The sequence below is a fragment of the Salmo salar genome, chromosome ssa18 (assembly GCF_905237065.1).
Source record: "Salmo salar chromosome ssa18, Ssal_v3.1, whole genome shotgun sequence".
In the NCBI taxonomy this organism is placed as follows: domain Eukaryota; kingdom Metazoa; phylum Chordata; class Actinopteri; order Salmoniformes; family Salmonidae; genus Salmo; species Salmo salar.
In genome coordinates, this window is record NC_059459.1 from 72,936,874 (window position 1) to 72,951,781 (window position 14,908).

Sequence of the window (14,908 nt, forward strand, 5' to 3'; positions counted from 1 at the left end):
CAGGGAAAAACAGGCTGCCTAAGTATGGCTTCCAATCAGAGACAACGAATGACAGCTACCTCTGATTGGAAACCATACCTGGCCAAAACATAGAACACAAAACATAGAATGCAAAACATAGAATGCCCACCCACCTATCACACCCTGACCTAACTAAACAGAGAAAATACAGCTCTCCTAGGTCAGAGTGTGACAGCGATTACAGCTGTGAATCTTTCTGTATAAATCTCTAAGACATTTGCACACCTGGACTGTACAATATTTGCACATTACTTTTTTTATTTATTCTTCAAGCTCTGTCAAGTTGGTTGTTGTAGACACTATAACTCTAAAGGCCCACTGAAGAAGAGCTACTGTATGCTGAAGGTCAGGTTGAACTTGTATACTATTGACTGGAAAATATGTCTTAGAAATTGCATGTTAACTCAATCAGGGAAAACTAACTTATTTGCTTGAACAAGGTGATTTGTTTCAGCAGTGCAAGTTTCCCTTGTCCAGGTGGCCCCTTTATATGCATACACACGCGCACGCACATGCACGCACGCAAGCACATGCCAGGCACACACACACACACAACTTACACACAGAGACGGTGAAGGTTGTAGTTGCCCCTTGACACTGATCTTGGGTTAGTTTTGCATTTCCCTCACAAATTGTTAAGGTTAGGATTGAGGGAGGGGAAACTGATCCTAGATCTGTACCTAGGGTAAACTTCACTCCGGAGCCTAATGCTCACATACAGGTGGGTGAATAAGGGAGAAGGAAACCATGTGACATCTAATGTTTGCATTTTTCCATGTCAGAGAAACAACCCCATTGTAAAGAGAGAGTGAAAGGGAAAGAAAGAAGGAGAGAGAGGAGGACGACACAGCACTCTCTGGGTCAAAAACTTCTTACAACAGGTAACAAGTAAAAAAAAAAATGTTGTATTTGTTTTATTTGACCTTTATTTATCTATCCAGGAAGAAGTCCCTTGAAGACCTCAATTTGTCCTTTTATCACCTGAATGTAGGGAATAAAAAAAACATTGTTGTTCATAGTTATTAGTTATTTTGAAAAAGGGGAAGTTTAATATATCACAAAATGGAGAAATGATTCTTTCAATACTATTTATTTAATGTTTAAATTACTGTGTATTGCAGATATGGAAGGGAGGGCTCTCATCCTGGTACTCTCAGGTCAGTGTGTGTGTGTGTGGCAGTGTATCTCTGTGGTATTACTGAATCATACACAGAACTGCATTTCTCCACAGGGCTGTGCACCCTCTCCTCCTGCCTCACTCGCGAATACCACTATGTTAGCAGCCCTAAAACCTGGACTGAAGCACAGAGATACTGCAGAGAGAAGTACACAGACCTGGCCACCATAGAAAACATGGAGGATATGAAGAGGCTGATCAACACTGTGGACATTGGTTATAATGGATCAGTCTGGATAGGGTTGGAGAAGGGAGATATCATGGTGTGGCAGTGGTCTCTGGCAAACAGAGATTACTATGGGGAAGAAGGAACTGGGTTCAGGAAGTGGAGTGAAGGAGAGCCTGATAATGGTATGGGGAGAGTTGAAGAAGAATGCGCTGTAATGAATGAGAATGGTCAATGGCATGACATGCCATTCAACTTTAAATTGTCTGTCTACTGCTATGACGGTGAGAGTTACTGTTTTCATGCTTTTCTACTTCCAAGTTTCTTAAGACACACCAGACCTGGGTTAGATAAATAATACTGAGTTTGTGTCTGTATTTAAAAAATTCGTATTTCAAGTGAAGAGGTTCATTCCAAAACACTATATATTCATTTTCAGAAATGTTGGTAAATTCTTTTATATTTTAAATTGGTATTTGTTTTATTAAGGATCCTCATTAGCTGCCAAGACAGCAGCTACTCTTCCTGGGGTCCAGCATCATTAAGGCAGTTATATACACCTTTTACAGACATGTATTTGTTTGAAATCTATCACTTGATGGTTTCAAATCACTACATATCTGCCTCACCTTGAGATAAATAAGTATTAGTGCTAAGTTTTACACAAATTACTACATTGTTTATAAACAAATGATACATTTGTGCAGGGCCAGGTTAATTGTCATGTCCTGACCAGTAAAAGGGGTTATTTGTCATTATATATGATCAGGGCGTGGCAGTGGGGTGCTTGTTTTGTGTGTTTCAGTGTTTTTGGTTTATGTTCTATGTTATCTATTTCTATGTTGGGTTTTTTGCAATGACCTCCAATTAGAGGCAGCTGGTTGTCGTTGTCTCTAATTGGAGGCCATATTTAGTTGGGTTTGTTTTCTCTTGTGTTTTGTGGGTGGTTGTTTCCAGTATAGTCTGTGCACCTTACTGGACTGTTTTTGTTGTTTGTTTTGTTTAAGTGTTTTTCTCTAATAAAGAAGATGATCACTATACCCGCTGCGTTTTGGTCCACTTAATATGACGCTTATGACAGAACCACCAAAGAAGGACCAAGCAGCGGAGGAAGGAGCAGCAGGAGAGCTATTTGGAGTCATGGACATGGGAGGAGATCCTCGATGGTAAGGGTCCATGGAGCCAGGCTGGGGAGTACCAGCGCCCGAAGGAGGAGCTGGAGGAAGCAAAGAGGGAACGACGGAGGTATGAAGCATTATATCCTCCATTTCAGGAGGTGAGGAGGCAGCCCCCCCCCCAAAAAAATGGGGGGGGGGGGGGCATACGGGGAGTTGGGCTAAGTCAGGGGGAGCCCTGACCTAACTTCTCGGGCGTACAGGAGAAAGCCGTGGAGCAAAAAGGAGCCAGTCAAAGAATCAAGCGAGGAGCTTGACGTGAGATTCCGGAGAGAGGTACTGGCGGAAAGGGCACGAAGGAGCACCTGTGCTTACTATGGGGAGCGACAGATCAAGCAAGCACCATGTGATGCGGAGATACGCACGGTATCGCCAGTGCGCAGCTACAGCCCGGTGCGCTTGGTGAAAGCTCCTCACAGGTGTCATGCTAGAGCCAGCATCGAGCCAGGACCGGTGATGCAAGTTGCAAGCATCAGACCGCCGGTGAGGGTTCATGGCCCAGTGTATCCTGCTCCTGCTCCTCGTACTCTTCCTCCAGTGCGTCAGCCCAGTCCAGTACGTCCTGTTCCTGCTCTCCGCACTAGCCTTGAGGTGCGTGTTACTAGTCTGGCGCCTCCAAAGCCAGCCCCATTCATCAGGCCTCCAGTGCGTCTGCCCAGTCCGGTACGTCCTGTTCCTGCTCCTCGCACTAGCCCTGTGGTGCGTGTTACTGTTCTGGCGCCTCCAAAGCCAGCCCCACGCATCAGGCCTCCAGTGCGCCTGCCCAGCCCAGTACATCCTGTTCCTGCTCCTCGCACTAGCCCTGTGGTGCGGGTTACTAGTCTGGCGCCTCCTAAGCCAGTCCCACGCATCAGGCCTCCAGTGCGCAGTCCCAGTCCAGAGCTTCCGGCGACAGTTCCCCGTCCGGTGCTTCCGGCGATGTCCTACAGTCCGGAGCCGACAGAGACGGCCTACAGTCCAGAGATGGCCTACAGTCCGGAGCCGACAGAGACGCCCCTCAGCCCTGAGTCTCCAGCGACGCCCCTCAGCCCTGAGTCTCCAGCGACGCCCCTCAGCCCTGAGTCTCCAGCGACGCCCCTCAGCCCTGAGTCTCCAGCGACGCCCCTCAGCCCGGAGTCTCCAGCGACGCCCCTCAGCCCGGAGTCTCCAGCGACGCCCCTCAGCCCGGAGTCTCCAGCGACGCCGCGCAGCCCAGAGTTTTCAGAATGGGGACTAAGCCCGGAGCCAGAGCCACCTCCGTTGTTGGAGGATTGGGGGGGGGGGGTGTAGCACGGGAGCCGTCGTTGACGGTGGCAACCCTCCCTTCCATCCCTTTAAGTTTGGGGTTGTTTAGTGGGGTTTTTGTTTAAGGTGCATTCAGGGTCTGCACCTTTGCGGGGGGGGGTATTTTTTTTTAAAGGGGTTATTTGTCATTATAGTTGGTCAGGGCGTGGCAGGGGGGTGTTTTGTGTGTCACCCGGTCGGAATATTATCGCTATTTTACGAGAAAAATCGCATAAAAATTGATTTTAAACAGCGTTTGACATGCTTCGAAGTACGGTAATAGAATATTTGGACATTTTTTGTCACGATACGCGCCGGCGCATCACCCTTCGGATAGTGTCTTGAACGCAAGAACAAACGGAGCTATTTGGATATAACTATGGATTATTTGGAACCAAACCAACATTTGTTGTTGAAGTAGAAGTCCTGGGAGTGCATTCGGACGAAGAACAGCAAAGGTAATCCAAGTTTTCTTATAGTAAATCTGAGTTTGGTGAGTGCCAAACTTGGTGGGTGTCAAAATAGCTAGCCATGATGGCCGGGCTATCTACTCAGAATATTGCAAAATGTGCTTTCACCGAAAAGCTATTTTAAAATCGGACATAGCGATTGCATAAAGGAGTTCTGTATCTATAATTCTTAAAATAATTGTTATGTTTTTTGTGAACGTTTATCGTGTGTAATTTAGTAAATTCACCGGAAGTTTCGGTGGGTATGCTAGTTCTGAACATCACATGCTAATGTAAAAAGTTGTTTTTTGATATAAATATGAACTTGATTGAACAAAACATGCATGTATTGTATAACATAATGTCCTAGGAGTGTCATCTGATGAAGATCATCAAAGGTTAGTGCTGCATTTAGCTGTGGTTTTGGTTTTTGTGACATTATATGCTAGCTTGAAAAATGGGTGTGTGATTATTTCTGGCTGGGTACTCTCCTGACATAATCTAATGTTTTGCTTTCGTTGTAAAGCCTTTAAAATTGGACAATGTGGTTAGATAAAGGAGAGTATTGTCTTTAAAATGGTGTAAAATAGTCATATGTTTGAAAAATTGAAGTTTTGGGATTTTTGAGGACTTTGTAATTCGCGCCACGCCCTATCATTGGATATTGGAGCGGTGTTCCGCTAGCGGAACATCTAGATGTAAGAGGTTTTTAACAAAAGTAAAGAAGATGATCACTATACCCACTGCGTTTTGGTCCACTCAATACGACGCTTATGACATTAATGTAGGGACTTACAAGGGCTAAAGCCCCAGGGCCCAAGCCCCTGGGCCCGAGCCCATAGGGGCCCCATGAGAAAAGAAAATGTAATCCACAATTGTTGTTTTATCTCAAGCACATACATGTAACTGCCAAAAAAGTGTTTCCTTTATTTTGGCAGTTACCGGTATGGGAAAGCTGTGATTTGGGCAGCATGAGTGCCATATATAGTATACAGCTTGTTGTGTTGTGGCAATAGCCATATAATCCATTGAAGGGTTTTGGAACCTCTATTTGACCGTTAAACTCATGGGTACACTAGCAATGGCTGCCAGTCCTGACTTGAATGGCAACTGCCATGTATGGATTATATTTCTATGGTTGGTTGCAGCTGTCAGTTTGCCTTTTGCAAATTTTTAAATACGTCGGAGGAAAACATTTACAATTTGGAAAGCAAATGTGTACTGCTGTAGAGAAAAGTCTAATCTGTCCAGTTTTTGGCGAATAGCAACACTGTTTTCCAAGGTATCTTATCTTGAGATGTGCTCGTCATGGCAATAGCCTATCGGCCATCACCCGTAAGAAGCCTATGGCTTCATCTTCATCATTGGGTGAGTCAGTGTGCCACTTGAACGTTTATTTTGTATTTTGTAGCTAACTGTAGCCTATAATGTAAATATATATTTCCTCCTAATATTGTACAGTCTGTCTATTGCTTCATTGGATATTGTTTGAATTCAAGACAACAACACTGTCACACCCTGATCTGTTTCACCTCTCTTTGTGCTTGTCTCCACCCCCTTCCAGGTAATCACCCATCTTCCCCATTATCCCCAGGGTATTTATACCTATGTTCTCCGTTTGTCTGTTGCCAGTTTGTCTTGTCTCGTCAAGCTTCACAGCACTTTCGCCGTACTCCTGTTTTTCTCCAGTTCCTGTTTTTCTCTAGTTCCTGTTTTCTAGTTTTCCCGGTTTTGAGCATTCTGCCTAATCTGACCCTGAGCCTGCCTGCCATTTTGTACCTTGTGACACCGCCTTGGATTACTGACCTCTGCCTGCCCTGACCCTATGCCTGCATGCCATTCTGTACCTTTTGGACTCTGTTCTGGATAACTAACCTCTGTCTGCCCTTGACCTGTCATTTGACTGCCCCCTGTTTTTGTAATAAACTTTTGTTACTTCGAAACTGTCTGCATCTGGGTCTTCTCCTGAGCCGTGATAGTACAAACTGGTCATGATGGACCCAGCAGACTCGGGCCAGCTCCACAACACTGTCTCCTCCCAAGGAGCCACCATTGGAAGGCACGAGGAGTTGCTTCGTGGTCTTATGGAAGGGTTCCAGACCTTGGCCAAACGCTATGACCGAGCGTTGAACACATTGCTGGAGCAATTCTGTGGGTTGTCTGTCAGGCTGCCTACCACGATGGTAATCTTCCAGCCCCTCAGTAACCCGGCTGTTAGTAGCGTGGCCACCCCGGTCACCCCGGTTTCCCGAGAACCCCACTTACCTCCCCCGGAACGCGTCGCTGGAGAGTCGGGAACCTGTCGGGCGTTTCTCGCTCAGTGTTCTCTCATCATTGAGCTGCAGCCCTCCTCCTTCCCCTCGGACCGCTCAAACATAGCGCACCTCATCACGCTGATGTCCGGGCTGCGGCAGTGTGGGAACAACAGTTGGCAGTATGCTTCAGTCTGGAGGAGTTCGTGGAGGAGGTTAAGAAGGTTTTCGATGCTCCATTGTCCGGGAGAGAGGCTGCCTGGAAGTTAATCCAGCTTCGGCAAGACTCCCGCAGTGTGGCAGATTATGCGGTGGATTTCCGCACGTTGGCAGCTGAGTGCCTTGAACCCGGAATCGCTGTTCAACACATTCCTGCACGGAGAATTGGAGGAAGTTAAGGACGAGCTAGCTGCCCGGGAACTACTGACGGATCTCGACTCGCTCATCACCTTGACCTTCCGGATCGATGGGTGGCTATGGGAATGTAGGAAAGAGAGGAGGTCTGATTCCACTCACCCGCCCAAGGATTCCACCTCACCTCCAAGGCATCCTGGAAGTCCCCGTCTCTGTTGCCGAAAGAACCCGAGGCTACCCGAGTTCCCCCGAGAGTCTCCGCAGTCTGCCGATTCACCTCTTCCCGAGCCGATGCAACTAGGCAGAGCTAGGCTGTCTCCAGCCAAACGTCAACACAGGCTTCAAACGAAGAGTTGCCTGTATTGCGGGACTACTGGTCATTTTGTGTTCTCCTGTCCACTAAAAGACCAGGCTCACCGGTAGGGGCGAGTACTCTGGTGGGCCATACCGATAACTTTTTCTCTCCACTTAATCACACCCCTTTCCATGCAATCCTGCTGTGGGGGAACCAGTCGAAATCTCTCCGGGTACTCATCGACTCTGGGGCCGATGAGAGTTTTATGGACACTACCATGGCGTCCGAGCTGGGCACCCCAACTCAGCCCCTCTCCATTCCCATGGACATTAGAGTGCTGGACGGGCGCTATATAGGCCGGGTCATCCACAATACCACCCCCATCAACCTACGAGTTTCAGGGAACCACAGCGAGGCTATCCAATTCATGCTAAAGTCTCCTCAGGTTCCCATGTTATTGGGATTATCTTGGCTCCAGCGACACAATCCCCTTATTGACTGGACTGCTGGTGCCATCGTGGGCTGGAGCCTGTTCTGCCACGCCCATTGCCTGAAATCAGTGCAGCCTGCTCCGGGACATCTTCCCTGGGGCTCGGAAGTTTCCCCGGACCTCCAAGAGGTTTTCAGTAAGGCCCGAACCCTACAACTGTGGGGTCAACCTTCTCCCAGGTACCACACTGCCCTGGGGACGAGTATACTCTTTGTCGGGTCTGGAAACCAAGGCTATGGAGACCTACATCGAGGACTCCCTAGCTGCAGGGTGTATCTGTCCTTCTGCCTCCCCACCAGTGCAGGGTTCTTCTTTGTTGAGAAGAGGGACAAAACCTTGCGTCCGTGCATCAACTACCGGGGCCTCAACGACATCCCGGTGAAGAACCGCTACATGCTACCACTCACCGCCTCAGCCTTCGAGCCACTCCAGGATCCCATTGTTTTCTCCAAGCTGGACATGCAGAACACCTACCACCTGGTGCGGATACAGGAAGGGGACGAGTGGAAGTCTGCCTTCAACATGGCCAGGGGTCACTATGAATATCTGGTCATGCAATTTGGTCCTATCAATGCTCTAGCTGTGTTCCAGGCCCTGGATAACCTGTCTGGGCTAGGGGGCAGTATTTTCACGGCAGGATAAAAAAACGTACCCGATTTAAACTGGTTACTACTCTTTCCCAGAAACGAGAATATGCCTGTGGGGAATATGCCTGTGGGGTTATGTAGCACTTTCTAAGGCTTCCACTGGCTCTCTAAAGCGTTCAGAAAGTGGATTGACACGTCTCCTGTCTCCGGGCAGATAACAGGAGCACAGTCTCTGAGTGGAGACTGTGCACGTTCACGAGACCTCGCCATTTTTTCTCTTCCTTTTTGAATGAATACAGCATTATCCGGTTGGAATATTATCACTATTTTACGAGAAAAATACCATAAAAATGTATTTTAAACAGCATTTGACATGCTTCTAAGTACGGTAAAGGAACATTTTTTATTTTTTTGTCTCGAAATGCGCTCGCGCGTTACCCTTTGCATAGTGACCTGAACGCACAAACAAAACGGGGATATTTACACATAACTATGGATTATTTGGAACAAAAACAACATTTGTTGTGGAAGTAGCAGTCCTGGGAGTGCATTCTGACGAAGAACAGCAAAGGTAATCCAATGTTTCTAATAGTAATTCTGAGTTTAGGTTGCCCCAAACTTGGCGGGTGTCAAATTAGCTAGCCGTGATGGCTGAGCTATATACTCAGAATACTGCAAAATGTGCTTTCGCCAAAAAGCTATTTTAAAATCTGACATAGCGATTGGATAAAAGAGTTCTGTATCTATAATTCTTAAAATAATTGTTATCAAATCAAATCAAATTTATTTATATAGCCCTTCGTACATCAGCTGATATCTCAAAGTGCTGTACAGAAACCCAGCCTAAAACCCCAAACAGCAAGCAATGCATGTGAAAGAAGCACGGTGGCTAGGAAAAACTCCCTAGGAAAAACTCCCTAGAAAGGCCAAAAACCTTGGAAGAAACCTAGAGAGGAACCAGGATTTGAGGGGTGGCCAGTTCTCTTCTGGCTGTGCAGGGTGGATATTATAACAGAACATGGTCAATGTTCATAAATGACCAGCATGGTCAAATAATAATAATCATAGTAGTTGTCGAGGGTGCAACAAGCACATCCGGTGAACAGGTCAGGGTTCCATAGCCGCAGGCAGAACAGTTGAAACTGGAGCAGCAGCACGGCCAGGTGGACTGGGGACAGCAAGGAGTCATCATACCAGGTAGTCCTGAGGCATGGTCCTAGGGCTCAGGTCCTCCGAGAGAAAAACAGAAAGAGAGAAAGAGAGAATTAGAGAGAGCATATTTAAATTCACACAGGACACCGGATAAGACAAGAGAAATACTCCAGATGTAACAGACTGACCCTAGCCCCCCGACACATAAACTACTGCAGAATAAATACTGGAGGCTGAGACAGGAGGGATCAGAAGACACTGTGGCCCCAATACGTTATGTATTTTGTCAACGTTTATCATGAGTAATTTAGTAAATTCACCGGAAGTTTTGGGTGGGAACGCTAGTTCTGAACATCACATGCTAATGTAAAAAGCAGTTTTTTGATATAAATATGAACTTGATTGAACAAAACATGCATGTATTGTATAACATAATTTCCTAGGAGTGTCATCTGATGAAGATCATCAAAGGTTAGTGCTGCATTTAGCTGTGTTTTGGGTATTTGTGACATATATGCTTGCTTGAAAAATGGCTGTGTGGTTATTTGTGGCTATGTACTCTCCTAACATAATCTACTGTTTTGCTTTCGCTGTAAAGTCTTTTTGAAATCGGACAATGTGGTTGAATTAACGAGAGTCTTATCTTTCAAATGGTGTAAAATAGTCATATGTTTGAAATATTGAAATTATTGCATTTGAGGTATTTGTATTTCGCGCCACGCGATTCCACTGGCTGTTGAATAGGGACGCTAACGAATAGAGCCGTGATAAACACAAAAAAACTGCCCGAATCCTATGAATACAGCAATATGAGATCTGTTACAGATCTGCGATCTGACATTTGACATTATGGTCCTTTAGCAGACGCACTTATCCAGAGCGATTTACAATTAGTCCATTCATCTTAAGGTCGCTAGGTGAGACAACCACATATCACAGTCAAATGTACAGGATACGAATATTCCATTCCAGCTAAACAATGGATATATAGATTTTTGCAACAAAATCCCTTTTAACACACACCTAAAATCTATGAATTAAAAATATGACAACAGTAATATTTTACACACAAATGAAGGTCCCATAAGCAATAATTTCGGATGATTGTGAAACATTTCTGAAATGTTTTTAAAATGGTTGTATATAGTGTTTTGGAACAAAACTCTTCAAGTATATTTTCACTTACATAGTCTAAAACATCGGTTTGAATGAAGTATCCAACTACTTTTTATATATATATATAAAAAAATATATATATATATAATGAAAGGAACTCAATTAAATCTGCACTATTTTCAAATTAACTGTATCCTAACAAAAAATCTGCCAATCTCAAATATTTCAGATAAAAACAATATTAAGGTTAATAATAACGAGTTGATGACCTGGAGAGAGGCTCAGCTCTACTGCAGGAAGCACCACACAGATCTGCCTAGTGTGAAGAACCAGAGAGAGAACAATGTGTTACAGAACCTAGTGCTTGGCAGTGGTCTGATGTGGATCGGCCTGTTCAGAGACTCCTGGAAGTGGTCAGACCAGAGTGACTCCTCGTTCAGATACTGGGGTCCCAACCAGCCCATTAATCGCTTAGGGAATCAGAACTGTACTGCAGTATGGGAAGGAGTATGGACAGAACATCCTTGTATGTATAGGATTCCCTTTGTTTGTTATGGAGGTGAGTCTTCATTTATTTTACTTAAGTGATCTCTTAAGTATCTTTACATCATGGCCTACTATAGTATGGGCAACATTTGTAAAATGCATTGTGATAAATGTAACGTTTGCTGTCAAGGTTACCTCTCACTGTAACAATAAACATGACACGTCTGTGTATTTCTATGCTCCTCCCCCCAGTGAAGAAGACACAGCAGATGGTAAGAGTGAGGCTGACCACAAAGGAACAGAACATGGACCTGACTGATCCTGACATGCATGAGGCCATCTTGCAGCAGGTGAGTCTCCCACTCTTCGTGAAATAAGCTCTTTCCCCATTACAGTTATATTATGAGCGGAGCATAGCATAGCATAGTTATACTGTATTCCGTTTCTTTGTGTTCCTGAGATAAAGAAGGATCTGAGGGAAAACGGGATGTCTGATGACGTCAAACTGAGATGGAAGGAGCAGCCCGATGGAAACATATTCCGCAAGGAAAAAAAGATGGATCTCCAAAAGAAGAAAATGAAGGAGAGAATACCAGTTATGACAAAGAGAGAACTCTAAACTTGGAGAATTATATTTCTTATTTTCTGGGAAGTTCTATATATTAATTTACCTGATTTTGAGTTTTGTAGGTCTCCAACTATATTGAATTTGCATATTTATATAAGGAATAATAGATACTATCCTTAAATATATAACCCGTATTTGGTGAAACTGCCTCATCCTTTTGTGATATTACAACAAGAAAGAAGTTACTTCAAACAACGAACACTGTTTTTCCCCCTCAGACATCATTGAAGGCGCGAAAGAACTCTGTTTCATCACAACAGCACAAAAACAATAGCAAGGCGCTGGGGTGAACTATGGCGTGGTTTCACCAAATGTTGATTCTAGCTTTAAGTAATACACTGCTAAAAAATAAAGTTTAGAACATGTATTAGTTGCCTGTGTAACATTATATGCTGTAGTACTCATTAAGAATGAACCGTTTTGTTTCAATTGATGATGATATGAGTATATGTTTAAATACATATACCTTATCGCTACAATACATATACTGAATTGTAGCGACCTTAACCAACACCTACTGTAGCAAACTCGTCAAGAGATTCAGATCTCTTGGCGTAACAGCTAAGGTGTTTGTTTGAACTTAGCTAGAGCCTGGTTTGAGTCCTGGTCGGGGCTACCCCCCTGGAATTTGCTTCAGTATGTAAATTATGTAGGTGAAATATCTAGCAACGATATAAATCATGTTTGAAAATGTTTATAATCATGTTTCTAAAGTAGTTATAAAATAAATGTCAGTTGAACATTAACTCTGGGCAGACAAATCCCTGATGGTCTGACTGTGAAGGATTGGGCCTCTAACCTGCTCTGTGCTCAGTCTCCTTTTTTGGTTGCAGATAGAACCCTTCCAGGCAGATCCCTTTTGGGTTCCCCTTCTACAGAGGGTTCTACCTGGAACCCAAAAGGGTTCTATCTGGAACCAAAAAGGGTTCTACCTTGAACCAAAAAGGATTATTCTATGGGGATGGCCGAAGAACCATTTTGGAACCATATTTTCTAAGATTGTAGGGGAAACACAGGTTTTTCAGTCATCATTCAACACCCCACGTTAGCAGCCTAATGCCTATACGATAGGGTTGAGCTCAGAGGGATAACACAATCTTATAGCAAATACAGATGACTAGAGTTCAACCCCAGGTGGTCACCTTGGTAGCTGTATTAATCAGTGGCCACTGGTATTTGCTAGGCAAATTGAGGGAGTGCACCCTGCCATGGTGAGCGAGGCTGATGGATGACTTGGAGTCACGGCAGCGACGGCCATTGTGTTTCACCTGTGGAAATTTAAAGAAACTGTAAAAGGTCATTTGGAGGGTTACTTTGCATCTCAGCCCTCTAAAGACTATTTGCAGAGAGGAGAGGCAACCACTGACCGAGACAACACCAGACAGACACAGCAAACGGGAGAGCTCAGTCGACAGACCAGAGAACCAGAGAGAGAGCAGACCATCTCAACAGGTCAATATCTTTGAATTTGATGTACATTTTATGAATCTAAACTGAATTATCTAAACTGAGTAATCAATCAAACTGGGGGAAAAAAAGATTTGTTTGTTGCTTGAAATTGTTATTGAACTTAAGCCTTAATCTTAAATATGCTTGTTTTTTTACTGAGTGATTTCTATAACTAAATATGGACCAAAGAAAATATTTGAAAGATTTGACCTCTAATTGAATTCAATAAATTGGAGTGATAGTTTTCCCAATTTGTACCCCAAACATGTAATTGCTTTTTAACCCCAAGAGGAATTATGAGTCTTTAGTGCTTGAAGTGGGCTGAAGTAGGTGCCGGTACTGTCAATATTTAGGTGTCGAAACAATATTTTTAAGGCGATATTCTATAATGGTGCCGGTACTTAAGGAGTTGAAAATTTGAGGTGTGGAACTCAGTACCATGACCCAAATTAAGCACGGGTCTTAGAAATGTAATAGTATAGCAGTGTTGCTTTCGTCCCTCTCCTTGCCCCAAGGAGTTAAAATTAAAACCCTCATACTACCGACTTAGAGGATATGATTGACTTAGAGGATATGATTGACTGTTGACAGTGCAGTTGTCTGTGTTCCTTGTCTTGATTGGCTTTGGTTAGGATTGGCCAGCCTGTGGGTAACGCAGGATGTATGTTTTTCTGCAGGGAGACAGAGAAATAGCAAAAAAATAACACGCAATAATGACACTACATGAATGCATAATAAAGTTATTAACTGCTATAATATTCATAAATTGCAATATCTTTCCTGGCTGAGTTCATGAAGGACCTGAATACAGAGGAGGCACCCTCAAACTTGCCTGTTGTTATACTTGACCATAGAGTTTGCTAGATGGCACATCAGACATCAGACATCATGTTACCCCTGTTGTAACTTACATTGCCCTGAACATTTTGATTGTGACATCATTTATAATCTCACAATGGGCCTGGCATTGTTTACGGACATATTCAATCAATCCCTATCCCAGTCTGTTGTCCTCACATGCTTCAAGGTGGCCAACATTGTTCCTGTTCCCAAGAAAGCTAAGGTAACTGAACTAAATGACTATCGCCCCGTAGCACTCCCCTCTGTCATCATGAAGTGCTTTGAGAGACTAGTCAAGGATCATATCACCTCCACCCTACCTGATACCCAAGACCCACTCCAATTTGCTTACCGCCCCAATAGGTCCACTGACAATGCAATCGCCATCACACTGCAGACTGCCCTATCCCATCTGGACAAGAAGAATACATATGTAAGAATGCTGTTCATTGACTACAGCTCAGCATTTAACACCATAGTACCCTCCAACCTCGTCATTAAGCTCGAGACCCTGGGTCTCGACCCCGGCCTGTGCAACTGCTTCCTGGACTTTCTGACGGGCCGTCCCCAGGTGGTGAAGGTAGGAAACAACATCTCCACCCCACTGATCCTCAACACTGGGGCCCCACAAGGGTGCATTCTCAGCCCTCTCCTGTACTCCCTGTTCACCCATGACTGCGTGGCCATGCATGCTTCCAACTCAATCATCAAGTTTGCAGACGACACTACAGTGGTAGGCCTGATTACCAACAACGACGAGACAGCCTACAGGGAGGAGGTGAGGGCCCTCCGAGTGTGGTGTCAGGAAAATAACCTCTCACTCAACGTCAACAAAACAAAAGAGATGATCGTGGACTTCAGGAAACAGCAAAGGGAGCACCCCCCCATTTACATCGACAGGACAGTAGTGGAGAAGGTGGCAAGTTTCAAGTTCCTCGGCGTACACATCATGGACAAACTGAAATGGTCTACCCACACAGACAGCGTGGTGAAGAAGGCGCAGCAGCG

General features: G+C 44.7%; 1 protein-coding gene across 2 annotated transcripts; it reads left to right on the top strand.

The window, feature by feature from the left end:
• Positions 1 to 394: 394 nt before the first annotated feature.
• Positions 395 to 12,357, top strand: LOC106577929 (C-type mannose receptor 2). Of its 2 annotated transcripts, none has more exons than XM_045701510.1 (6): positions 395 to 902; positions 1,143 to 1,178; positions 1,253 to 1,648; positions 10,727 to 11,056; positions 11,236 to 11,333; positions 11,450 to 12,357. In XM_045701510.1, exons 1-6 carry the CDS (start codon positions 797 to 799, stop codon positions 11,600 to 11,602), a joined length of 1,119 nt encoding a protein of 372 aa, XP_045557466.1. In that variant the 5' UTR covers positions 395 to 796; the 3' UTR covers positions 11,603 to 12,357. The 2 variants fall into 2 exon arrangements, with proteins under 2 accessions (XP_045557466.1, XP_045557465.1); XM_045701509.1 differs by having other exon boundaries at positions 396 to 902; positions 11,444 to 12,357.
• The last annotated feature ends 2,551 nt before the right edge of the window (positions 12,358 to 14,908 follow it).

Excerpts from the sequence above, each read along its gene's own strand:
- LOC106577929 (XM_045701509.1), top strand. The coding sequence starts at position 797 with ATGTCAGAGAAACAACCCCATTGTAAAGAGAGAGTGAAAGGGAAAGAA. Across the intron at positions 1,649-10,726 it reads GTCTGTCTACTGCTATGACG|ATAAAAACAATATTAAGGTT; the intron begins GTGAGAGTTACT and ends CAAATATTTCAG. Across the intron at positions 11,057-11,235 it reads TCCCTTTGTTTGTTATGGAG|TGAAGAAGACACAGCAGATG; the intron begins GTGAGTCTTCAT and ends TCCTCCCCCCAG.